At 36.0% G+C, this 26,531-nt stretch overlaps 1 protein-coding gene and 1 long non-coding RNA gene across 2 annotated transcripts in view; one reads left to right on the forward strand and one right to left on the reverse strand.

Moving 5' to 3' along the window:
- Positions 1-26,531, forward strand: part of prkg1b (protein kinase cGMP-dependent 1b) — a 111,873-nt gene that overhangs the window by 77,047 nt on the left and 8,295 nt on the right. The window contains 4 exon segments of the mRNA XM_043253965.1: positions 3,623-3,700; positions 5,146-5,240; positions 12,789-12,854; positions 17,105-17,179. Coding sequence (XP_043109900.1) covers positions 3,623-3,700; positions 5,146-5,240; positions 12,789-12,854; positions 17,105-17,179 — 314 coding nt within the window.
- On the reverse strand, positions 1,617-25,419 carry LOC122355531. The gene is made up of 3 exons (XR_006252226.1): positions 22,738-25,419; positions 13,464-13,558; positions 1,617-3,562 (listed from the first exon to the last, which is right to left on the reverse strand). It is a non-coding gene; the product is annotated as an uncharacterized LOC122355531 (long non-coding RNA).

Raw genomic sequence — 26,531 nt, forward strand, 5'->3', positions numbered from 1 at the left:
CTGGTTTCAAACTCAGCTCCCCGAGCTTAGCTCCAATCCTGATTTAACACACTTGCAGAAGCTCATCAAGGCCTTCAGGATTGCTATAAACTCCTAAGCAGGTGAGTTGAATTGAGTTTTAGGCCGCTGATTTAAACTAGATCACATAAACCATGACTTTAAATGCTTTTCTCTCAAACAACCCGACCAGCAAACAAATAAATAGATAGAAATCGCTGAATTCTCTGTGAGTAACTTCCCTGTCCATAATCCTGAAAAGAGAACCACCAATCAAATAAGCCGCTGTTACCATGGAAACGAACATTGTTCTATTGCTCAGTGGTGACCACGCACTTTAATCAAGACTCCATATACTTTTAGAAAGACTGAAATAGTATTTTCTTGTTTATATATATATATATATATATATATATATATATATATATATATATATATATATATATATATATATATATATATATATATATAGACACAGACTGTTGCACTGTTATTCTGTGTCTGCAGCAGTTAGCTATGTCTGGGCTTTATCCCAGACATGCTTGTGAAGTGCTTAAGTTGGCAGGCATTCCCACACTGCACTGTTCTACTTGGAGCAACATGGGTCACAAAGTCAGATTTTTCCATCAGATGTGTGAGACCTTATGGTAGGAATACAAGAATGTAGGGCAAAGAGTGGAAAGAGGGGGGATTTCTGGAGAAGGGTCGCTGTTAAAGTTAAATAGTAAATCAGTAGGGATTATACGAAAATAAATGAGGATTTTATTTGCATCAAACTAATATCATTATATGTTAATAATATGCTTATTACTGATTTCACTCACATAGGGCATAACATAAGATTCTTTCCTTTCTTATGATTTATTTTCCCAACTGAAACACGTGTGGTGTTCCTAAGAATGACTGCCCTATAAAAATATGCTATAATATTGTAATATTGTTTTTTTGGCACTGACTGATCATAGGTCTCATTAATGTGAGCTTATACACCTCAGTTTTTGAGTGCACGTTATTAGAATTATCTAAAATTATGCATCTTGTTCTCAAAAACTACATAAGCTCAGATTAAAGGCATACATCAAATCCGTTTAAAAATAATTGCAATTAAAAAAAAGCAAGATTTGGCGATAATATAGCCTAATGATAGAAGTACAGCCATATATTTTTTTTAAAGGCGAGTCATTTTTGACCAAATTAGGTAAAGGATTTTCAGCACTGCACAAGGGATAAAATGTGAACATTTAACATTCTAGTCGGATAATGTCTAGAACGAGATGATATTACAGCTGATATTACTTCCCACTTATTGATCGCACAATGCAAGCCACCTAAAAAGTAGATATTACACACATAAGCTCTTTTATATACTGTATATTTTAGCAAATTTAGTAGGTTTTCCTGAGGGTTTTATGCACACGGAACATTTGCATTCTGTGCACAGCGCAGTATGTACTGCAGCAAAAATAGCATGGCAATATGCTATTCTGCGATATTCAGCATATTCTAGTAAAACTCCACAGACAGGAAACGTATAGCCAAAATTTATCCATCCAAGAAAAGTAGGACATTTTTAAAATTCCGTAAGCTTTATAGCACTAACAAATAATATTCACAGTAAAAACAAAAAATAAATAGTTGTTTTAAACAAATATAAGTGAATAATCCTAATAATAAATTACCTTGAGTACATTTTTAGTCAAGCTTTTATGTAAGAATTTCACATTTCTCCTTTCAACCCTCCGGAATACTTTGCCCTGTGAACTTATATTGTATGCACATTACTATAAATGTGTTTTTCATTTGTGCTTAGTATTTCTGGATGAGTCAGAATTATTTTCTGCAAGCCACAGATGCTGCTGGGAGATGTTGAGCTGGTATTTAATAATACATCCAAACAGTACAAAAGAGAGTCAAATTCAGTCGTGAACCTCAACATTATTACTTCCTCAAGGTGAGCTCAGTAATAGAGCTATGAACTTCACAATGCTCCAGGAGCAGCCCATTCATTCGACCGCTGTAAACTGAAGAACACGTTTTTCAAATCAGATCTTTCAGGGTTTCTCATGGATTCGGGCTTGATCTTTGATAAATATGATAAACGTGTTAAGTCTTTATATCCAAGTCATTGGGCTTGAGGTGATGAGCTCTGTTGAAACCTCTACCCGAATGGATGTTGTTTTAGCCTTGATCGACAATAGAGGACAAATAGTTTAGTTACGAAGGCTGTTGTCAGGAACAGCACATGCAAAGAAAACTCCTATAACTCCTGATGACACTCTTCATGGTTGCAATACAATTAAATCAATCATATGCGATGAATCAAATCAAGCAAAGTAAAAAAAAAAAAAACAAGGTCAGGCTGCTTTTGTCGTATAGTTAAAAGTGGTTGGCATGCTTAAGAATTCAAAGTAACAAATATGTTTATTTATGCAATCCCTGTCTTAATGTGTTTGTTTTAAAAAAGTATTACTATTAATACCATTAATAACCAATACTATTGTATTATTATTATTATTGGTGATCATTTACAAAAATGCATGAAATCAACAATAAATTTCTTGCTGCATTTATTATCTATTACCCTTTATTAATGTTAGTTTAAAAATCCAGTCGTTTAGTGTTCATTCGTGTTAGTTCACAGTGCATTAAATTTAACCAATAAAAACTGTTCATGTTAAAATTAATTTAATAGAAGAAAAAGGGTTATTTATATCTTTTTCTTTTGAGTGCCAGTAGTTTGCATTCCTTGTGCCACTATTTGTTGTGCGATTTTTATACAAGATCCTTTTCAAGCTGTCGCTCTGCCATTAAAGTACTTGACCGGGGAATACTGACTGTAAAAGAAAATGCTCTATTCGCATTATGTTATGAATTGCGCAAAACACGTTTAGAAACAAAAAGATGTTCCATTTGCTGGACAAAAAGTGATGCTTGAAAAATTGCCATGGATGCTGTGGCTGGTTGCCAGGGCATTGCTATTCGGTTGCTATGGTGTTCCGAGAGGTTTCATCGCATTGCTATGCAGTTCCTGTGGTGTTCTAGGCGATCCTAGGTGGTTATTTATTGACCTAAATCAACAGATTGCATCCCAAGCCTTTATGATATCCTGCTCTCTATAATCCAAAGTTAAAGTGCTTAAAAAATACCACTACACAACACACCTCTCCAACAACAACCCACACAATTTGAGGAATCTTTCATAACTGTAGCAGAAATAAAAGTAGAAAAACTGCACACCACTATAAGGTAAACAGATACTTAAGTATTAGGATAGTAATAGTGAAGTTTGCCTTGGCAAACGACATACAATGGTGTGTGAGATCAGAAATCAGCATTCGGGCACTTTTGTGTGGTTTGTTTCAGGCCTTGAAATAAATATAGTCTTAACATTTAAGGTTTCAGCTGAAGTTATGTTAGCATCTGGTGTCTCTGCCGTTTGCCGGTAGCATGGATTACTGCACGAGGACTTCTGATCTTGTTTTGGTGTTGCAGGCCTGAAGCGGCTTGTTGCGTGATTGAGGCACTGTCTTCACGATGGCTTGAGGACGATTGCGATGGAGCAACACTGTGAAAATTGGAAAAAAATGACCCTTTAGTAATTCCCTTTCTTTATCTTGTTTCTCAGACTCACTACAGTGATGGAGAGTACATTATTAGACAAGGTGCCAGAGGGGACACGTTCTTTATCATTAGCAAGGGAAAGGTAAGATCTTTTCCACCACGGACACAAAATATCACATGCATGAACAACTTTTTTTTTTTTTGTCTTTACTTATACCCTCTTGTCATTCCAAACTGTATGCAGTTTTTTTTTTTCCAAGGCAAAAGTCTTACAAAGGGTCGAGTTATGAGGATCTTCATGCAATAGTCCGCTGTGACAAAGTCTGTCAAGCTCCAAAAACAACAGAAATCAGTATAAACTGTAGCATAATTAAGACTATACTAAAAGTCCATATAACTTGTTTAATAATAATTTTAATCTGTACATCAAAAAATATACTGAATTTTTATATGAAGAACCTGGTGAAATTTATTATTTATTGACAATCTTTTCAGCTAAATAATTTATTGTAATGTTGGCTTGACTGCGAAAGCTTTAATTGGAATAAAAAAAGCATTTTTCGACAATAATTTGCCCCTGTAAAGTGGTTGTTCGTTTTCTGTCGATAGTATTCATTTCAGGTGGAAACCACAGATAATTGTATGTATGTACCCCCCATTTAGAGCTACAGTGAAGATGTTCGGTGAATAATAACTAGCCTATATAAGCTTTAGTCAATTCCTCGCATAAAGCTATTGACTGACTTCAGAGGATTTGGAATTCAAAGGGATACTCCACCCCAAAATGAAAATTTTCTCATTAATCATTTACCCCCATGTCATTCCAAACCCTTAAAAGCTTTGTTCATCCTCAGAACACAGGTTATGATCATTTGGATGAAAACCGAGAGGCTTGTCACTATCCCATTGACTGAGTAAAGTTATGAACACCGTCAAGATCTAGAAAAGTATAAGTCATCGTCAGAATACTCCATCTGTCATCAGTGGTTCAACTGTAACGTTACAAAGCAACAAGAATGCTTTTTTGTATGGAAATAAACAATTATTCAACAGTTCTGCTCTTTAATGTCACCGCAGTGCCATTGTGGAAAGCATCCACTGATGACAGATGGAATATTCAGATGATGCCATTCATACTTTTCCGGACCTTGACAGTGTTATTTACTCGGCAGTCAATGGCACAGTCAAAAGCCGGGAGATTTCCATCCAAAATTGTGTTCTGAAGACAAAGCTTTTACAAGTTTGGAACAACAATTGTCATTTTAGGGGGGAGTAACTCTTTTAAGTCATAGACTAGTTTGCTGGTATGGAGCTTATTGTTTTTATGAAGCTTGACAGATGTGGGTAACTGAAATATTGTAAGGAAAAGTGCTACGTGTAAAAATGTGAACTGTCCATTAACCTGACCGCGTTTTTAACATCCTTCATCTCTTCAGATACACTCTCTCTATTATTGCTCTTTCATTTAGTATAATCTGTGTGACACAAACCGACCTTCAACAAATGTAAAAGTTCAATAATTTACGAGCGATCATTGATTTATTTAGCCGTTCCAGTTTTTCAAGACCGAAAATTCTGTAATTGCAGGTGAACGTTACTCGAGAAGATCCACCCAACGGGACCCCTGTCTATCTGCGAGCGTTGGGTAAAGGAGACTGGTTTGGAGAAAAAGCTCTTCAAGGGTAAGACCTTTGTGCACACCACTTTCAGCGCTGGCTTTGCAGCTGGCCGCCGTCCATGTTTACGAAAGCATCCGTTGACATCAATTATGCGCTCGATGGATCGTTCGCTGCAGGGACAGCCTAATGGGCTGCTAACTGCGAAAAATCAAACGCTATCCAAACAAAGCATCTGCTTGGCGTTGTGTTCAGCGTGCTGTGGGAATACTTTTTGAAAGGAATTTAGAATGCATCGAAATTTACTGTGACCTTATTAGCTTCCTAAATACACATTTCGGAGGTATGAGAAATAAATCTGAATCGTTCACCAGAATGCAATAACTTGTTTTGCAAAAGGATTAGAAATACAGCAGAACAACATGGCGATCACATGCCCACTGAAACAACGTTCTTATGGAGGCAGCACCCAACACTTTTAATGTCTTTTATTTGTGAAGTCTTCCTTTATTCTTTCGTCCTGGAAATATTTGACATTATGGAAGCGATCTGTGAACTGCATTTGATTTGGCATTTAACCCGATTTAAAATGCCTGTCATATTCGACGCTTTATTTGCAAGGGTACCATCTAATGGACTGGGAGGGCGCAGCGCTTCGTGAGTAGAGCTCATTTGAAAAGAAGATGAGACCAGTTGTGTCAGAACAGTCAGATGCACATCCAATCCTCCCCACCTCAGATTTCTCGCAGGGCCGAGCGGTTATGAACATCATCCTCCGCTTTATTTCCATATTCACAATCCCACTGGTGCTGATTCAATAGAGGCCAACCGCAGACCCCTTCACACGGCTTCCATTACGGCTTTTGATTTGGAGCTATTCCTGCTAAGCAAAGCGATGCTTTTCAAATGTAATTTACACATTTACTTCCACACGATGGTTACAGTTTTTAGGAAGTTTTTGAACATCTGTTGCACGGGAACAGACAGAACACATGCAGTGGGGACCCCTAGTGGAGTTCAGAGGAAGCATGTAGTCCATTAATGGTGGCGGCTGTGACGAACAACAATCAATTTTATTGTTATTGTTGGGCAATTACCCTAATGAATAATGGTAAACATAGTGAGGGGTTTCTACGATATTTATTTTTGTCCATTTAACAAGCATGCATCAATGCACTCGGCTGGCGTTTCACAGCTGCGTTGCGATATTGAGCTTGTCATCCACCCTGAAAAAAAAGGGCAAGCTGATAATGGGCCGAAAATAAAGACACCGCAGATTTCACACAAAACAGAAGTTCCATGCTGGGAAAATTAATATTTGTTAGGATTAAGTTGAATGAGAAAGCAGCAGGGCGTGTTTTGGCCACAGGACTCATGGGAGGAGAGCTCTTGATGAAATCCTGAATCCAGGAGGACACACTTTCATCTCTTTTGAACCCCAGCGTTCAAGTCTTGACCAGAAGCTGAGATGCACGAGAGAGCGAAATGAAATATTGTTTCAAGAGCTGTCAGATTATATCGAAAGTGAAGAGAAACTCACCTAGGCTTTAGGTTTTAGCTCGAGCGTGTGCCTTTTAATGTCTCTTGAACTTCGTTTTTTAATGTTGTTGCTGTAATTCACATTCACATTACAAAAAATGTGTTTGAGTAGCTTTTACTAAGTGGCACATGATCTTTCACCTTTAAGTCTGATTGGAAGCACAACATTTTAATCGGTGACATTTTACAATAACCAGCTAATGCATCAGATGTCACAAGCTAACAATAAACAGTACCTTTATTGCATTTATTAATATTGGATCATGCTAATTTATAATATATTTTAATGCATTTTAGTACATATAAGCACAGTTTATAAGTATAAAAAATATATTATGATCAATGCATTAGCAATGGTCTTGATAAATTAATGATTTAATAATGTTTTTAAATACATCAGTGGATAGTACTTTATTATACCAGTTTTGTCCGCTGTTTTTGTCACATTTAGTCCGAAGCTATTTTTACCATAGTAAATATTTTAGGGCAAGGTATTGCCTTTGCAAGTACTGTTTGGTACAAATGTATATCAGCTGTATATTTATAGTTATAGTTATTAAGTGCGATCTATTGATCATTTGGTACTTTGTTTCCGTTCACAAAGCCACCTAGTTAGATGGCTCTTGCTTTGATCTAAGCCCAAGGACGACTAAGCTGATGACTTGTAATATGCTGTGTAGTGTATTAGTTTTCACCTGAAGAGGTGTTACTGCTCCTACAAATGTGTGTTCTTGATCTCGATGTCTTTGATCTCTCCTCTCACTGTCAGCTTTAATTAGTACACAATCTTGCGTTTTTTTGTTCTGGTTGTTGTTTGTTTAGTTTCTCCCTTTTTTTTGAGTGGTAGTATGTTTAGCAAATCAATCAGCACTTTATTGAAGTGGATTAAGTCAGTCTTTCATCTTAAATAATGTTTTTTATGCCCGCTCCCGAGTTGTGTCTGTGTGATATTGGAGCTGCCTGGGATTTGACTAAGTAACAGGCATAACAATAGCTGCGGTCTTGTGGATTAAAGGCTGCCCACTGCTTTGATGTGCAACAGCTTGTATGCTAAGTAAACTTTCATGTCCCACTTAAGCAAAACACCTTGTTGAGCCAAAACAATTAATTTGCTGACAGTTAAGGACATGTTGACCAGACCTTAGAATAACCGTCTTCTACTGAAGTTTACACACCGGAAGGGAAGTATGCAAACACATTCAGATCAATGGCCACTGTATGGGTGAATATAATGAAAACATTTCAGGGTCGCATTAGCAAAATCACCTTAAAATCAAATCAAATTAGGCCCTTTTTCAATATTTTTATATGTATATAATAAAGCACTGATACTGGCACTCAAACATATATATACATATTTCCTTATCTTTAATATTTCCTTATATTTTCCTAATATTTTTTGGTTTATTTAAAATGTTAATTAATAGGATAGCATATACAGTACAGTACATTTTTACTTTTTAATTAATAAGAACTGGGCACGAGAGGTTTAAATTACAGTATAATAAAATCCATGTTAAAACCCTGAAACTGCGATGGTCCTAAAATGGAGTTTTCATTAAGTACAATTTAATTTTTTTTTAAATGAGGAAATATGACCCATGCACATCTTAAAATCTTTTATGATATTTACAGTATATGATACCATGCCTGTTATTTCGTCTTTTTTAAATAGCATCAACATTTTGATGTATTTTACTTTTAGGGCTGCATTTATTGATAGTAATTTTGTACAGTCTTGTGTCTGTAGCTTAAATTTTCACTTTTCACAAACAGTACACGATACGAAGTGGTTTTAATGGAAGCTATTTTAGTATAAAAGCATCTGAAAAGACATTTATTGAAATATACATTGCGCAGAAAAATAAAAGCATTTATAATTCTATTTTCGAGTACACTCATGTTGATTCAAACCTGTATTCATTTCTTTTTGCTTTTAAATACAAACGTTCACATTAATACAGTGCAACATATACAAACAACAACTGAACAATGGCTGTCATGCATTTATTTTTGAGTGCACCGACCTACAATTACAGTGCTACACTGAAGACCTCTCATGCTCCACAACTGGCACATTAACCTTGGTTTCTTGGAGAACCTCTCGTTGTGTCACTTTATCCTGTTATTCTCCAAGCTTGATTGACGGCTCTGACCTTTCCGTCATAAACCTCACACCGTACTTGCTGTGATTTGCGCTCGCTACATCCAGACTTTGACTGACAGCTGAAACATGTTTGCACTGGCTGGTCTTAACCTCCCTCTGTCTTTCTTTGACTCCATCCTCACCTAATGCTGCCAGAGCATTCAGAGACATCCCTCCCGCCTCTGAAGAGTACCATGGAAAATCGAAAGATGTTTCCCTGTGCTGAACTTTCTCAGTGGCGGTTTTTATCCTTATATTAATGCGATAAGTGTAGCTGTGATGCGAATAGCACAGGACCGATGTAATAATCGCTCTAGGTGTTATAATTGGACCTTATTCGGCACTTACGATATGTTCGGTCTCAATGGGAGGTATCTTTTTCACAGTTGTACAGGGAAATATCATATATCTAATGAGAGCCAGTTTGAATTCCAGCATATGCAGATGAGTCTCAAGACAGCGGACACCAATGACAACCTAAACATAGACCTGTCTACAGGAAAGTGAAGAATATTTGCAACCGTGGTGATAATTGGAGACTCATATGTCAAAGTTGAGGATGGCATGTCATGTATTACATAAACATCACATTGGAAACATTTGGAAGTATTGGAAACTTTTATCATTTCTTTAGCCACTTATAAAAAGGAAATACACTGAGTTTTGATCCTAAAACTTGAACATTCATAATAAAAATATTAATTATGTTTTTAAACGTGTGTAATTTCACAACACGCCATGACTATGCGGATGTGGCAGGCAATTTGCTAGCTTTTTAAGGTAATTGCGCATAAGTGGTTTGCTGTCTGCAGCTGGTTTTGTTGATGTCCTTGTAATGTGTTGTAAAGTTGCTGAACAAATCGGCAATTTAAAGAACAATCGATGTAATTGTAAAGACGCACCACGATTTCGCTTCTTGTTTGCCTGTTGAAAACTCTTTGGCTTCATGCAGTGGGGTTGTGGGTGGCAGTCAGGGAATTGTTATACGGTTGCAGGTGCTCAGAGTGCATTTCGTGTGTTGCAGTTGCTATGGAGTTCAACAAATACCGTGATTTGAGGTACAATCCACGTCCCTAGCATAAACAGGATACAAGTTTAATACCTGTAGTTTGTTCAAAAAGCTCGATCAATAACATAGCTCGCTTTAGTAAAGATCACTATTAATGCTTTGAATGTTCTCGTGCCTTGAATGTTCTCACTTTTGCAAAAGCCTATCTACGTTCACTGCAGATTCTAGCTTTACATATATGGCTTTTCTGATGAGGTAAACGTGCTCAGAAGCTCACCCGGTACAGCACTGCACTTGTCATTCGGAGTTTGATGGAATTTGTCTTATGAAATACAAGTCACGACACTCAATAAACGGTTCTCAAATATTTGTAGAATCAAGATAAAATGGTATGTTTGAATCAGCAATTGCGTTTTTTATTTCACGTTGGTCTTTGTTGTGACGTTATCTGATTTAGGATGCGGTTTAGTGTAGGTTCTACATTATTTTCAAATGCAAAAGAGAATTAATCTATTAGCAGCACCTACCGGACGTTTAACTTCTGACCTGTCAATATCTATCGACATAATAAAGCGTTGCCAGATTAACGTTTGGATTAACCGAATGAGGTTTTACTGCAACTAACTGGACATTTCTGTTTGAAAGAGTTGTTTTATCTGCACTTTTTTTCCAGTGAGCCTGGGTTAGGAGTTAAGAGGCACTTTCTGTTCGTGTGTGAATCAGCAGTTAGCACTGGTCCCAGCACCTGGTCATTGTGAATTGGCAGCTGGCAGTCGCCATTGGAGCTGCCATTCAGATATCTATTCCACACACACACAAAACACGCATTTACTGTTGAAGTTCATGCCAGCCACAAAGAGGACGGTCTATGCCTTCCTGTAGACATGGACTGCCACGTCTTGCTCATGGTTGTCAGCAAGTCTGTGCTAGACTCAGAGGGCAACCGTTCTGAGTAATGCCACAGAAGCTGTTGTTTGTTTTGTTTTGTGATTAATTTTTGTGTTGCGCTGTGCCATGCGGTGAAAAATGCTTTACAATAATGATGGCAGATGATTAACACTGTTCCAGTTGTGACTGATTAGGAAGAATTACGTTCTATGAATGCAAATTTTTCTGAAATAGTATAATGGATACTGATTTGTTGTTTTCCTCTTATGAAGATTGTTTAGATGCACAATAATTAATCTTTGAGTAGTTGAGCTAGCCTTCATCTGTCTACCCCAGTCGTGACACAATGCTTAACTGATTAATGGTTTAAATGATTAAATTGCACATTTTATTAGATTTGTTTTTATTGTTTATTTTTATTTATTTCTTTTTTTCAACTACAGTCCCTACAGGGGGTCTTTTGACTAAAACACTTCGCAACTAAAATTTCATAAAAATCAAACTGGAATGATTTTAAATGACCGCATAAAATAATTACTTTGGTCTGGTTGAAATCAAACCAAATTATGATTTTATATCACAGTACATTGGTAACACTCTATAACTATAAGTAAAACTTGGTAACTACTAACTATGACTTTCCCCTCAATAGATTCGTAATTTGCTGCTTAGTATAGTAGTCGATAGGTTTAGGTATTGGGTAGGATTAGGTATATAACATGGCATATTAATTAGCACTAATAAATGGCTAAAATTCTAGTTAAAAGCATGCTAATAAGCAACTAATAGGTGTAACTGCAAAATAAAGCGTTACCCTAAATGTAACATTATATAGCTCTTCAACACAATCTGACGACCAATTCGTATTTATTTTACGATGTATGTGAATATTTATTGTATGATCCGCCCTTTTGGGTGTGGCTTTGTGCTCTGTGTGTGTGTGCTCTCTCGCTCTCTTTGCTTCAGTTGCAAAGTGCCTACAGGTGATCCTCATCAAGGTGCTACAGCCGGTGCTGCTACAAAAGAGCAGAGTGAACCTGGCTCGGAGAGGCTCGCTTCTCCCCTGCTCCAGACTTGACCGTCTTCTTTTCTGTAATTGAAACTATTGGTTGTAAAGTAGACCTGTGCAAGCTATCAGCTTGGTGAACTCTTCAGTGAGTAAGCTAACCGTTAGGTTCGTTTGTATTATCAGTGTGATTTGTCCTACATTAAGATTTGCTTTATTACTCCTCCCTTGTCAGAGGTACTAACAGGTACTGTGACATTTCGTTTGGTTTATGGTAAATGGGAAGCTGTAGGGGGAGGGTGCCATTTGATTTTTGAATCTGTTTGTCCTTGTTTTGAGTAGTGAGGGAGTTTATTTCTTTTTTTACCTGGTTAGGTTATTTAGTACTCCTCCCTTTAGTTAGATTCTGTTTTGTTTGTTATTTTGCCCTGGCCCTCCCCTGAATACTTTTTATTGCTCCCCTGTTTTCGGTTTTCCAATTTAAATTGCTTGTTAAAATAAACTTGCTTGCTTGAGAAAGTAGTGGTTGTTGTTTCAGTTCTGGGGCAGAGGATTGAGGTGATCCTTACACATTTATTTATTTTTCACATAAGTTAATTTGTTACTCCTACCCCTAGACTTGGGAGTAAGGGATCGTAATGCTAATTCATACAAATTTATACGACCTGACTCGTACGATTGTCTAAAGCCCAGTGACTGGGTGAGATGTAGGTAATTCTTACGAATTGGCAACTCGCAAAATACATATGCTATAGAAAAAAAAAAACGCCTAAATTTGTAGGAGTATGATTTGCATTATGAATTAGCCAATATTTACAAATTGCCGTGAGATCAGGCTGGGCACAATATAAAACAAATTATCATTTTTAATGACGGTATTTGCCTGTAAATACAAACACACATTTATGAGATGTTTCCTTAATATCCCCTAATGACATGATATTGTGATTCAGTAATTAATGAAAAATAAATACATTATAGACTCGGGCTGTATTTGATTGACATGCATTCTTCGTGTTTCCCCAGAGAAGACATCAGGACGGCTAATGTCATCGCCGCTGAAGCTGTCACCTGCCTCGTCATCGACAGAGAGTGAGTTTCTTGTGTGTGTGTGTACTAACGCTGTGAAATTTGATTAGTCTTTCATCTTTTCCACTGCGCGCTCGCTAAATTACCGCCGCTAATTTCTAATGACCTCATACGACTTTCACTGCGGCAAGTCCACGCTAGTTTACGCCAGTTAACTTCAGGCAGCCGTATCTTCTCGTTTGCCATCCTTAGACAGCGGACTGTCGGGAAACAAACTACGTCCTCATTTGAGTGGCACAGCGTGTGACAAAACAGTAGGAGCACAATGCCTCGCTGCTCGGCGGGACTCGCAGACCTCCTCTCGTCTCTGTAGACATCATACTCTAGAGACTTTGATTTCGCTTTAGTCTGAGGAAGCGATATAATAAGCAACCCCCTCATGCAAACTGACTTTCACTCTCGCTGCAGGAATTCAGCCATTATCTCAGCGCTGCCGTCAGTCAGGGGTTTATGGTAATGCTCATTAAAAGACTCTTGTTGTTGTTAAATTGTGTGCTAGCTGACCTGCGATCGGTGGGGATTTTAACCACTGACTCGTGCAGCTGATTTCATGCAGGAATAGAAACAGCCATCCAAAGCTGATAAAAAGTGAGTCTTACTAAGTATTTGTACCTTTCATTTTCTCCATAGGGATTTTAGAAGGAAAAAAGCAGAAAGGGGAAATTTTGACACTTCGTTGTGGTCGTGTACTCCGTTTGGAAATATTTCTGTTGGAGAAAAGAAATATACAAGTCACTGTAACTGGATAAATTGGGCAAACAGTGTTACGATATTAAAATTGAGAAATTCTAAGCATTTATTTAACAAATTGATACGTTTTTAAATGTATTTCTTTTAGGCATGAAGTAAATACATGAAATTGCAATAATGGGAAAAAAAACATTTTTATATATATATATATATATATTATTATTATTATTATTATTATTTTTTTTTTTTTTTTTTTAAAGGCATTAAAGCAGTTTTGGAATATTTTATGTACAGTGTAATCACATGCTCAATTCAAAAACACTTTATATTGTATTAAATACTTTTATACGTATTAAAAATGTGCACACTGATATGCTTAATATGTAAAGCTAACATGTTTTATTTATGTGCCCAAGGACCAAACCAATCATATTTAAAAAAAAAAAAAAAAAAAAAAAAAAAATAATGTATAATCTAAAAGTTGATGTATGGATGTTGGACAATATTTGGCAATGTAATTATTGAGGGTGCAAAAAAAGCAAAACAATTTTTGTCATATGAAATCTACATTTTAAAACCAGATTCATTTATCATTGACCCATTAACTTGTTATGGATTAAAAGTATTTTTGCGGTTATGTTTGGTTCTGCTATTGAAGCGGAACTTTACCTTTAAGATCCGAGTCAAAGAACCGGATCGCCTTTTTAAATAGCGTGTATCTCAGTGAAGAAGTATTTTATTGGCAGAAATGTAAGTACACATAAGTGACTTTGGGTTCATACCCCCAGAACATTTCTGCTGCTAATTCTGGGGCTTCACTTGGGACTGTGCTAAGAATACATCATGAAATGGGTCAGCAGTGCAGTGATATAAAGTCATTCATACTTTAAATGTTCATCAAATCATTATTATGGCTCGGGTTACTGCTGTCCTGCCTGACCTCAGCTGCCAAGACCCAAGAGACTGTATAAATCCTGGTAACATGACGCTTTTACAATTTTAAGCTCTCAATTAATCCTACATTTGAGCTCGTAACCATAAAATGATAGTTCCCCTTTTAGTTTCAGTGTTTCATCAGAGTTCTAATAAAAAGGAGATAATGTGGGAATTCTCTTGTGGGTGAGTCACATCCTGAAGCGCAGCGGCTGTAGTAATGAACGCTATTTGATGATTCCCTCTCATGTCTAAATCTCTTATCCTGTAGCAACATAAATTATTTATTTGATTTAATAAGAGGACAGGGAAAAGAATAAACACACTTTTTATATATTATGTTAAGGGGTGACATATTTTGACCACTGGCAAGCTATGACTTGACATTAGATGAAGGCAGGGGTTTCAAATCGACATGCAATTAAAAGTGACCCCATTTGCTTTTCAAAAGCGTGAAAAACCAGACTATTTATAAAACGGACTCTAGATTGAATATATCAGCCGATACCTATTTGAAATATGATATACAGTAAGTTATAGGATGAAAACTCAACTATTGATACGCTATCGATGACTTAATAAAGTGGTGACAGAGCATGTGCCAGACTTAAGCGCCAGACTTAAGCAGCAGACTTAAATCATGTAAAGAATTGACTTGAACTCAACTTGGACTCCAAACCGAACCTGTGAAATAGGTTTTCCCTGTAAAAAAAAAAAAAAAAAAAAAAAAAAAAAAAACATTTAGTTTCCCAACCTTTTTAGTAAAGTTTTTTTTTTTTTGTCTTAATGTATAAATTAGTGTATAAATTTAATTATGACTACTTTTTTTTTTTTTTTTTTTTTTTTAAACTATAAATAGCCATTATAGTCCAGTAGAAATGGCCTGTAAATGCCTGTAAAAACTTATTTATTAATTAATTTATTTTTGGAGAGTGAAGAAGACACGTTTTCTCAGAATAACACAAAACCGAGCGATAAAACAATCCAGAGCGATTAATCCTATTACTATATTGTTAATAAACTGCTGAATAAAGTTGAATAACTGACATTAGAGAAGAAAATACATTTTAGTTAAAGTAAAAACTCACATTTTGTGCTTTTTTTTTTTCCCGTAACAGGTCTTGAACTAACATGTCTGTTTTGTAGAGATTAGACCCGGCAGCCTTGGCAAACTGCTGTCTTTATAGTTATTGTTTTAAAAATATTAATTTAAATGCTTAACTTTTTTTGTAGAATACAGACTGCGATTGTTCTGCATAACATAGCATTTTTCCTCTTTGACATAACAATCACGTTTGAACTATCTTTGTAACTTTTTACTATATATTCGCTATATATCGCTTTCATGCAGATGTTTTATTCTTTTACCCGTCCTTATCCCAGACCCAGGCTTTCAGGTTTTGCAAGCCAAATCCTTAGTCTTAGTCCAGAAGCAGAACAAGCTTCTCTATATGTGATCTCAAACGCATTCTGCCTGGATGCGAGACGGAAGAGAGAAAGCCGCAGATGTCTTTCCTTCAAACGATGATGAACGGCTGGAAGTTTAATGTGAGGAGAATCATTCGGGACGCGCTGTGTTGCGATCGACTCAGATCATAGATCTACGCAGCTTGCAGATTGTTTGTTCCTAAACGATAATTGTCTGTTTGTGGCATTATTCCATACAAATGGTTCCTGAAATTGCACGTTTTGTTTCATTTTGGCGTCAGCCTAACATGTTTTTTTTTTTTTTTTTTTGTTAAAAATACACTTTATTGCAAACTTCCAAAGACAGCATTTCTAAACCTTAGGTGGTTTGCAGACCTTAGTATGAAGCATCGAAAATTACTAGTGCTGTCAAAATTTAATTCCGTCAATTTCAAGAAAATCGAGTGTGTTGTAATCTATAGCGCCTGTTGTCAAGTTTATTTCTGCTGTATTAATGTTCTGGCTGAAACCTGTTGTTTGCGATATTTCGACTGCCTCCTCTCCGTTCTTACGTTGCCAGGTATAGACGGTTTCAACGACACCAACATAAGAAAACGTTACTTTGTGGCCCTAATTTAACTTCCGGTAGATAACCCAATAGAATCAAGTCCTTCTAGAGTAAATTTTTGATAAGCAGAATATGTTTGCTGCATAAATCAGGCGGCTTTAATAAAAATGCCAATTCGTTTTCTGCCAGTAGGAGGCGCTGACAAATGGAGGTTTCCTGTAAACGGCTGTAGACGAAGCATCTCTGAGCTTACAAACGCTTCCTTATACGTAGGATGGAAGGAAAATTATATTTCCTAAAGAACGATGCAAGCGCTCATTTATTACTTGTCTCTTCTCTGACTTGCATATGATTTTTTTGCTTTGAATCTGTTGTGGTTGATGATCGGGGGCAAATCGGTCTGTTCATAATAATAGTTCATAGTAATAGAAATAGTTCATAATATGTCAGTGGCCAGAAGTATTAAAGGAAAAGCCCCCAAAATGCTATGCTGAAAACAGAACAGTAGTGGAAAAATGTTTAATAGTGCTCTTTAGGCATCCTTCGTAAAACAAGGTCGAAAGAAGACGAAACCATTTTGATCGACCCAGAATCTTTTTTTCCGTTTATAAATACAACGGACGAAAGTAATATATTGTTCTGTTCGCATTCGCAGGTCCTTCAAACACTTGATCGGAGGTTTGGACGATGTCTCAAACAAAGGCTACGATGATGCTGGCGCCAAAGCAAAGTAAGTCTGATGCTCAACACTTTCTGGTCAAGACTATATAGAGCTCTGGGCGTTAAATGATAATTCAGTGTAATTCAATCAAGTACAGTGCATTCGAAAAGTGCTCCGTTTTTCACATTTTATGTTGCAGGCTTCTGGTAAAATGCTTTGTTGCCTAACATTAGACTGACGTAAGTGTCATGCTATTGCACTTAAAAATGAGCTCAGGTTCATCCCATTTCTCTAGATTGTCTGTAAGATTTTGACTATGCCTTTTGTTTGGCAGTGCAGATTGATGAGAAAAAACAAGCAGGAGACTGCAACGTAATCTGAAAAAAAAACAAAGAGGTCTGACTATTTTCTAAACGCACTATCAAGTAATAAAATTATTTCACGCATATATAAACTACAAACACGCTCCCTTTATTAATAGCACCTTCGCAATATGAATTCATCTGTTCTGTAATGAGTTCGACCATGTGGCGTGTGATGAAGGTCCACATGGCAGAAATTAATTGGTCTGTGTTTTTCATTTGATTTGCATGTCTGGCAGTGCCTCTGACCTCCTTGTGGCTATAATTATCTCAGCTGGACAGGTTTTCGGCAACGAGTAACCCAACATGACCACACGCGTTGTAGTTTTCAACATATCTGCAGACGTGCTGAGAATTCTCATTTAAAATCCTATTTATCGGTTTACAGTTAGGGCAGCGCATAATTGGACACTGACACAATTTTATTAGTTTTGGCTTTGTTTCATTTTCATTCTATTCTGGTGACGTACAATCAAGATGAAATCGAATTGCAGACTTTAAAATATAGTAGAGTATTAGAACAGATGACGTCGTACGCTTTGGGTCGTGAGCTGTTCTCTTGACTAGATGTTGTGAAAGGATTTTTTCCTTAGCATAGAGAGTATCCTCTGATCATCATAACATTTTTTTGGGTTTTTTTTCCGTGGACGTACAGGGCTTTTTATGTCGCTGAGCTCACCAGCATGTTCTTATTTTCTCAAAATGTACCGAACTGTTAATTTGGCCATTTTAAATGTTATTGCTGTCTCTCTCATGGGTTTATTTTGCTTTTAAAAGGCTAATAATGGTCTTTTTCGCTTGTATGGAGAGCATGGTGTGAGTTCACAACAGCTTCCAAATGCAAACGGTCAAAAACGCTTTCATTTTCCCTTATTTTTTTCAATGACTCATAAAAACGATAAATTCAACGATTCATTTTTGAACCTCAAAAATCTCAGTGCACTGTAAAATGCCCTACAGTAATGATTTACGTCTGTCTGTCTATTACTAAAACAAACTTTCCATTTCAATAATGACTTATTACAGTAAATGATTTATGAGCGCCCTCATGTGGCCATGCCTAGATGTACAGTGTCCAGTGGTAAACAAATTGCAGGCAAATTAATATCTCATGTCAGTTGTCGAATACAATTTGATTTAATTTGTTTTTATTATTTTAAACACTGCTCAACAAGCACATGCTAATAATGATCTTATATCTGATCATTATTAATTAGTATATTTTTAAGGTGTGAACCACTATGAAAAACCATGTACAGTGAACAGAACAATATAATTAACTTGCATGATACGAGGGGGTGGTTTCAATATGCATACAATTATATAGCTGCATGTTGTTGTTGTTGAGCTCTAGCAGTAAATAAAGGCTATAATAGATGCGTGTTTAATGAAGAGTGCCTATTTAAAGACCAGAGTTGAGATTGCCCGTAGATGTTATTTATTTTCATTAAAAAGATGCGTTTATCAATAAGCCTTTTTAATTCCCGCATCTTGATTCTTCCGTGTAACGCAAGTAGAAACTGAGAAATGTAATATTAGAGCATAGATTAATGACTGGACAATTAAATAGAATCTCAAAGTTTTATTTACTACAGTAAGTAGAGATTAGTTTGTATCAGTATGTATCAAGAGGTGTAGCACGCACGCTTTACGTAATTTTAGAACAGATGACAATTTAATTCTGGTGCTCCTTATATGTTTGCATATATGTATATACGTTTGCAACTGTTTTTACCACTTAATTATATGTCAGTAAGATTTTTCTAATATGCTTCTAAGTAAAATGTAGGATGGTGGCAAATCTGGCAAAATTAGTATTTGGGGTGAAAATAATCATTAATAATAAAATGATGAATAAAATTAATAACTATTATTATTATTAACAATTTTGTTGTATATATGCCTGATAATATTGTCATTTTTAATTTAGTAAAACAGAAAAAACAATGTAATATAAAATTATGTATATGTATATGTGTTAACATTAGTTAATGTATTAACTAACATGAACAAAGGAATTTCTTAGTATTGTTGGTAACTAAAGAACCTTATTGTAAAGTGTTACCAATATCTGTATAGTCTGATGCTCTTTGCTTCAATGTGAAACAGCACAGTGTTAATATACAACTCAAGTTATTGTTTCACAGAAGAAAAAAAGGTTCTGAGTGTTATGACTAACGGGAAATTGAAGAATCATGCACTAGGTCTACTTTTGTTGTTTTGCACACCTTCACAATTTCTAACAAGTTTACAGCGTTTCAGTAGAATTCTGTCAAAATAAAAGCGTGAGGGTTTGTCATGTAAAGCTCAAATGCTTAAATGTTTAAATGCATTAAGACATAAATATTAGTATATGAACACGTAGGGTACAATAAAATCAGATTTATTAATACAATTTTTGTAGTTTTGTAATTCAATGCTCTAACAACTAATCAGTATAAAACAAACACACACACACAAAAAAAAGACTTTTTTTTTTTTTTTAAGCCGTAGATTATACAATTTCTTTTTCAGAAACCAGAAGTTTAACTGTATTTGACAGTAGTTGATATACATTAAATGTAATCACAGTTGTTCACGGTCATTAGTATGGAAACCTAACCATTTTTACAGTATTTTACTGTTTTTTTACATTTACTGTTAGTTGACTTTTATTGACCCCACAGTCTCCGTTTGCAAGCGTAACCATTGTTGTTCTGGGGTCACGTGTACTCTCCGATGGTCTTGTTGCCATGACGGCTGGTCAGCGTGTGTATACAGCACCTCTGGTCTCATTAGAGCGTCAGGTTTGTGGAGGAGCTGGAGATCTGAAGTTGTTTTAATGAAATGCGCTCTGTTCACAATAGCGAGTGTCTAAACAATCTCTGTCACCCCAGAGAATTACGGCACATTCATTAGTTACTAGGATACTGGCCTTTGGCTCAGTCTGTGTGCGTGTTATATTTTTATGTAGATTGCTCTTATCATGTGTACATTGGGAAAGTTCAGAAACGGTGCTTTTCGTCTCTCATTTGGAAGGGCTTGGTAGTAAAGAGCAGTTATTATAGGCATTTTAATGTTTATATAATAACACATTTGTATTGTTTTTATTATTTTTTTAATTTATAATTAAAAATAATGCTACAATACTTATAATTTGTCATATTTAACATTGTAAATAAAATAATTTAATGATGATGATAACTGTTGTTGTTATTATTATAATCTATTGTTATTATTTACAGTACTTATACTTATGTTTAACATTGTAAATTATTTGTAGTAATTATTTTTTAATTATTTGTAGCACTTGTATTTGAATAGCATAATTATTTAAATAACAATAATAAATAAATAATAAATTTTATTATATTAAGTATTACTAATTACAGTATTAACACTCATTATGTACTTTACAGAACTTATTTGTTTATCATTATAAATTTCATGATAATTTGTAAGGTCATAAATACTACTACTACTACTACAAATTATTATATTTTAAAAACATTTCAATACAAATGGTTATTCAATACAAACTGTGCATTTGATAATGAATCAATCAATCCAATTTTTGAAGTCTATATGGAGTTTTCTTGTAACATTGTTTCTAAAACTAATCTGCTGCATGTAGAAAACTGTTCCAGACTTGGACTCACGACAGAGGGCTCGGACTCAAAAATTTGGCACCACGTCTGCCAAAAAAGTTCAACAGTCTGATCTGAGGTTACCCCAAAAGTTGCTCCACATTGCTTTGGCTGCGCTGAGCGCACAGATAAGGCAGATGTCATTTCACACTATGTTGTAGCAGAAAAATGAGAACACTACGTTCTGTCCTCCGCAATAGGGCAGACAAATTTCTAATTGGCCTCATGCCAACAGTCGACAAACACTCAGGGATTACCTTCATTGCTCTTACTTGACTACACCACGAGCACGCTTCATGCATGTTGACTGCGTTTGTGCTGGACTTGCTGCGGGCAGCTGTCTCCTGTCCCTCTTACTAGCATGTTGTTTTTCTTGGGAATCGCACGACATAAACAGCCTATACGTAGAAGCGGAGGAGACCCTGCGAAGTGTACGTATTAGTGAGCGGTGACTGGCCACCGACCAGCCCCGGGCTCAGCAATAGTGACTTATATTGATTCAAGAAAAGTAGCTGTATTATTAAATGTGATGTAGCATTTACAGTCAAGAAACAGAATAGGAGGTCATTTTTGCATTTTACTGCACGCACTAGATGGACATCAATAATAGCAGCACATTTATAAAAGGCTTTGTCATTGTAAAATGTTTATGAAAATGAAAAGCTCCATAAAGTGATCAGTGGAGTTTCAGGAGCGTCGCTTTTCGAGTCGACATACTAAAACAAAGCCATCTGTTTTCTGATATTCTTTGCATAATATTACTTTGCAGTTATATCTGGATTATGAAATTTAGTTTAAAATATTATGCAGTTTCTTCAACAGACAGTAACATATTTTAATTCAGTTATTTCTTCACTGCGCCCTCTTGTGGGCTCAGGAGCCAGTCTTTCTCATAACTGAAATTTTTTTTAAAAATTAAAATATGATTTGAGTATTAGTAATGAATGTTAAACACACACACAAACAAACAGATTTCAAACATTCCTTAAATACAAAAAATATAATATAAAATATAAATACAAAAAAGTTATCTATTTACTGCATTTACTTTCATCATCTAGTAATATTTGTGCAGGCATTCACTATGGAATTTTTTCAACTCGAGAAATACAATCTTGGCAGACGCTTATGTAAGTCATTTATTTTTGCACCTGGCCTTTCACTCTCGCACACAACCCGTTTGACAGCTCCGTTGCCTACATCCTCCAAGTTCAGTTGTATTCTGTATCATTGACTATGAACTCCACGTTTGTCAATATGTCTGTTTCGCTCGTCGTTTCACAAGCCTTTACTTTAAGAACATTGACTTGGAGATCCGGGACATTGGGTTCCGGAACAGACGTTCCCATTTGTTTTCGTCGTAATTATTTCAGTCCTCAAATTTGCAAAATCTCGGACCAAACAAACCAGCTCTCAGAGACGACACTTTTCTATATTTCTATTACTAGACACTGGATGAACTGCGCTATGGATAAAACGAATGCCATTTTTACTTCCCGAGCTTGCAAAGTGACTACCTCACTTCTGAAGAATGTAAGCAGCTATTATGTAACAGCTATTACATAATTATTATCAGTAATTAACTAGTGTAACAATTATGCAAGCAAGACCTTGTCAGTCATTGCTCATGTGTTATTACCGCGCTGCTGTAGTTTGGAGAAAGGCCATCCGTCCGTTATAATGACAGTTGTTATCTGTGGCATCAGAAGAGGGTGTTGAAGGAACAAAGCTGAGATTGGTGGGAGGTCAGAAGCGCTGTTAGGATTCATGTGACTGAGACCTCGCACTTAGATCTAAAAACAGACGAAGAAACAAACCCCATGTAAGGCCATTATACCAGCGATACATGACCCAACCGCTAATGGTTGTTGCATCAGGGTGCGAAGCTGATAAATGAGGTCCATCGTTTTCAACTTTGGCTTTTTACTTCTGGAGTCAAATTTCAGATTTTATATAATGAGGCAAGCCATATTATTTTAGTTTATTGTATGAAAGTAAAAAGAAAAAAAAATGAATAGCATACAATATATTGCCAAAAGCAACGTGATCTCATAAAAATATATACCTACACCGCTTTTACGTACCTTTCTGCACGTTTCGACACAGTTTCAAATGTTAAAACACAGCTTCAATACATGAACCCTAGCATATTTTTAGTACATTGATATAGGTATATAATGCTGTGTTTTTATTGTTGCTTCGGGTATGTATTATGTTGGTTCAAAATTCAAATATTCGGGGACTGTTGCTTAAAGCTAATATCGTATTGGAAATATGCCCTACACCAAATCCAACCCTAAACCTACCCGTGTTACCAAATGCAAAACTGAATAAAAGGTAGTTGAAAAGGCATGGTTGCATTTAATATATTTTTATATCAAAGTTGAACTGTAGTTAAACAAGTACGCCTACATACTCCATGAGCTACAGAACAAATCTGCCGTCTATAAAAATCCGTAGATATGAAGCTGGATATGTGTGATGCTAACATTCAAAAGCATACGTTTTTCAAATCTCCCAGCATATTAATATTGTTTTGAAGTAATAACATGACATTTTTACAAGTAATTGTGCAAAAATTACTTTTTCGAAAACTAAATTTGTGTGAAAACAAAAGGTGTATGAGTGTTACTCCCTCTAGTGTTAACTTCCTTTGGACAATGCAGTGATATGTACTTTTTGGTACGTATTTCGCGTCTCGCTAAAAAGTGCACCACGCTTATGCAGTTTATGGCAGGTTTATTACGTTTACGCCATGAGACCACTAACATGGCCTTGCCTAAGTGTATAAGGCCAGTGTGAAAGAACTTAACTGTTCTGTAGAAAGCAAAGTTCTAATCCCAGCTAAACACCAAAAACCACTTGAGCCGAACACTGACGACTTGTACGTATGGGTGCAGTCATTTTAGACACTTCCACAACTGTTGCAACAGAGATGAATATACAATTTTTAGACGCACGAATTGTTTTTATCTTTGTTGGCACAGTTTTGTGAAGTGCCTTTTTCTATTCTAAACAAAAGGGTGTGCTAATACTTTTGTCCATATAGCTTACGTACAAGTCATTGGTGTTCGGTGATGAGTTTTTGGCTAAAGGTCTGCATACCATTTGGCTCTCTGCAGACCAGTCAAGTTCTTCCACACAGACTCAATCGTGTCTTTTTTTTTTTTTTTTTTTTTTTTAAACTATACTTTGCATTATACACAGAGGCATTTACATGTTAGAATAGAAAAGGGTCCTGACAAAACTGTTAGCATAAAATTAGAAGCACGCAAATACCTAGAATATCAATACGCTGTATCTGCTTTATGTTTATGGTTTTGCAGAGTGTCAGATTTCACACGTATGTGAAATGGTCACATGCATGCACTGGATTTAGCTCACTTCTGTCATGCTTGACGGCCATTAAATTACATTTTGTTATTTGCTCTAAGAATATTTGCTGGACATTTTACAAGGCCTGCGAATCATTGTTTAAAAGTCACACTGTGGTCAAATAGGTCACGTAAGACACGTGCAAACTTTAATGAGTAAAACATAATGTGACAAGAACCAAGTCAACAAAAGCTGACCTAGACTTAAAGGGGTCATCTGAAGTCAAGGGGATGTAATGCAGTCAAATGCTGCATTGTGGAGAACACCTGGGCAGGCCGCCCGCAGCACGCTGTTTTCTGTCATTTCATCCATCTTTTCTTTGTTGGGTATGAGGTCAAAGCCCAGCACCCAGCCGTTCTTAGCTAACCACTGACCCCTGAGAAAACTGCCCGCGGTCCGACTGGAGTTCGGACTTAGGGCTTATTTTCACAGCTGTAACAGCAGAAGTGGATATGTTGAAAGGCTGCCACTTCTGCATGGAGGAATGTGATTGCTTTTCAGCTTTTTACCAGAGACTGGAGGCCAGTCAAGGTTTCGAACATTCCTCTTGAAAACTCATAGGCAGCATTTTAAACAGATCTGATTTCTTCTGCAAAATCATAAACGTTCTACAAGTCTCTGTGTGTTTGTCCGTACAATTAAAGTTATTTGTCCAATGTTGTTTAGACTTATTCTTTTACTATAGGTTTTGCTGGAAAACATATAGTTTTTAGTTGTGCTGTCTTCTTTTGTAAACAAAGTAATGACTTTTTATTGATTATAAGCAAGTACAGTTATTGTAATTACTGTACATTAATAAGTATATAGTATATACACAGGGAACAGGACTGTAAAATAAAGTGCTTTTAAAATAGCCAACTGCTTACATGCACTCAAAGTCTTCCAGTTTTGTTTCACACAGTTCTTGTGAGTCACAAATGCACGTCAGAGGTTCTGTTTACTATATTTTATGTGCTCTACATGTGAGGTTTTTTTTTAATCAAATCCAAAAAGATTTTTGCTTACATAATTTGTGTGTGCGCACTGTGTATATTTGTGTATATATGACGCACATTGAAAATAATTGCATGCACACACACGTGTGTGTGTGTATTTGTGTATATATATATATATATATATATGTATGTATGTATGTATGTATGTATGTGTAATATTTACAACTTTTTTACTTTTATTTTGGATGCTATTAATTGTTGCCCAGCACAATTTTTATAGCACCATACTTTATCCAATGAATCAGCTATTTTCAACTGGTGTCTTCAAACTAATGTTGTTCTCCATTGTTGTGGTTACGAGCATAACCCCTCAAGTGTTTGAGCTCCATAAGAAGGCAGAGGGGAGTGGGCCGGATTTCACATAAGCTGTTGACAGGTGATATGTTAGGTGTGAGCTCTGAGAAGAGCAAATGATGACTGACATCACATCACATGATCGACTAGAGTGATTTTCCACTGCCCTAGCTGAGAGCATGAGTTACAGTGTGTTATGAAAACCCATATGTACTTCATAGGACAGTAAACAAGACCAAGTTACTGGCTAAGGAGTCTCTGGTAAGGCTATCTGAAAAGGCCAGAACTGGGTCTTAAAACTTCTGGTGGAAGAAAACATTTGATTGTAGAATCCATTTCAAATCTAGTGAGCAGACTTACTGTCTACTGCTTAGAGCAGCATCCTAGCTGAAATGGATTTGACACGCTACATTGCTAACTCATTTCAATTGATTTTGGGATTTGCAGGTTTCTAAATGAATCCCAGTACTTGAGCCAATAAATGAATTAATATATTAAAAAATAAATTAAAACCACTACATTTGGAAGTAAACTGGCCTTTTCAACTATATGAATTAAATGAACAAATTAGCATTTATTTAAATTAATTGATATTGATATATTTATCAATTATGTAAATTATATAAATTTAGAAGGCTTGGATGAAACTGCTCAATTCATATGGAATAATTTTACAATGTCATTTTGAATTTTTAAATCACTGATTACATTGTTGAAAAAAAGTGATAAAATATTGCTTTATTAAAATTAGATCTAAAGTTATCAAGTT

The sequence above is a fragment of the Puntigrus tetrazona genome, chromosome 12 (assembly GCF_018831695.1).
Source record: "Puntigrus tetrazona isolate hp1 chromosome 12, ASM1883169v1, whole genome shotgun sequence".
NCBI classification, from domain to species: Eukaryota; Metazoa; Chordata; class Actinopteri; order Cypriniformes; family Cyprinidae; genus Puntigrus; species Puntigrus tetrazona.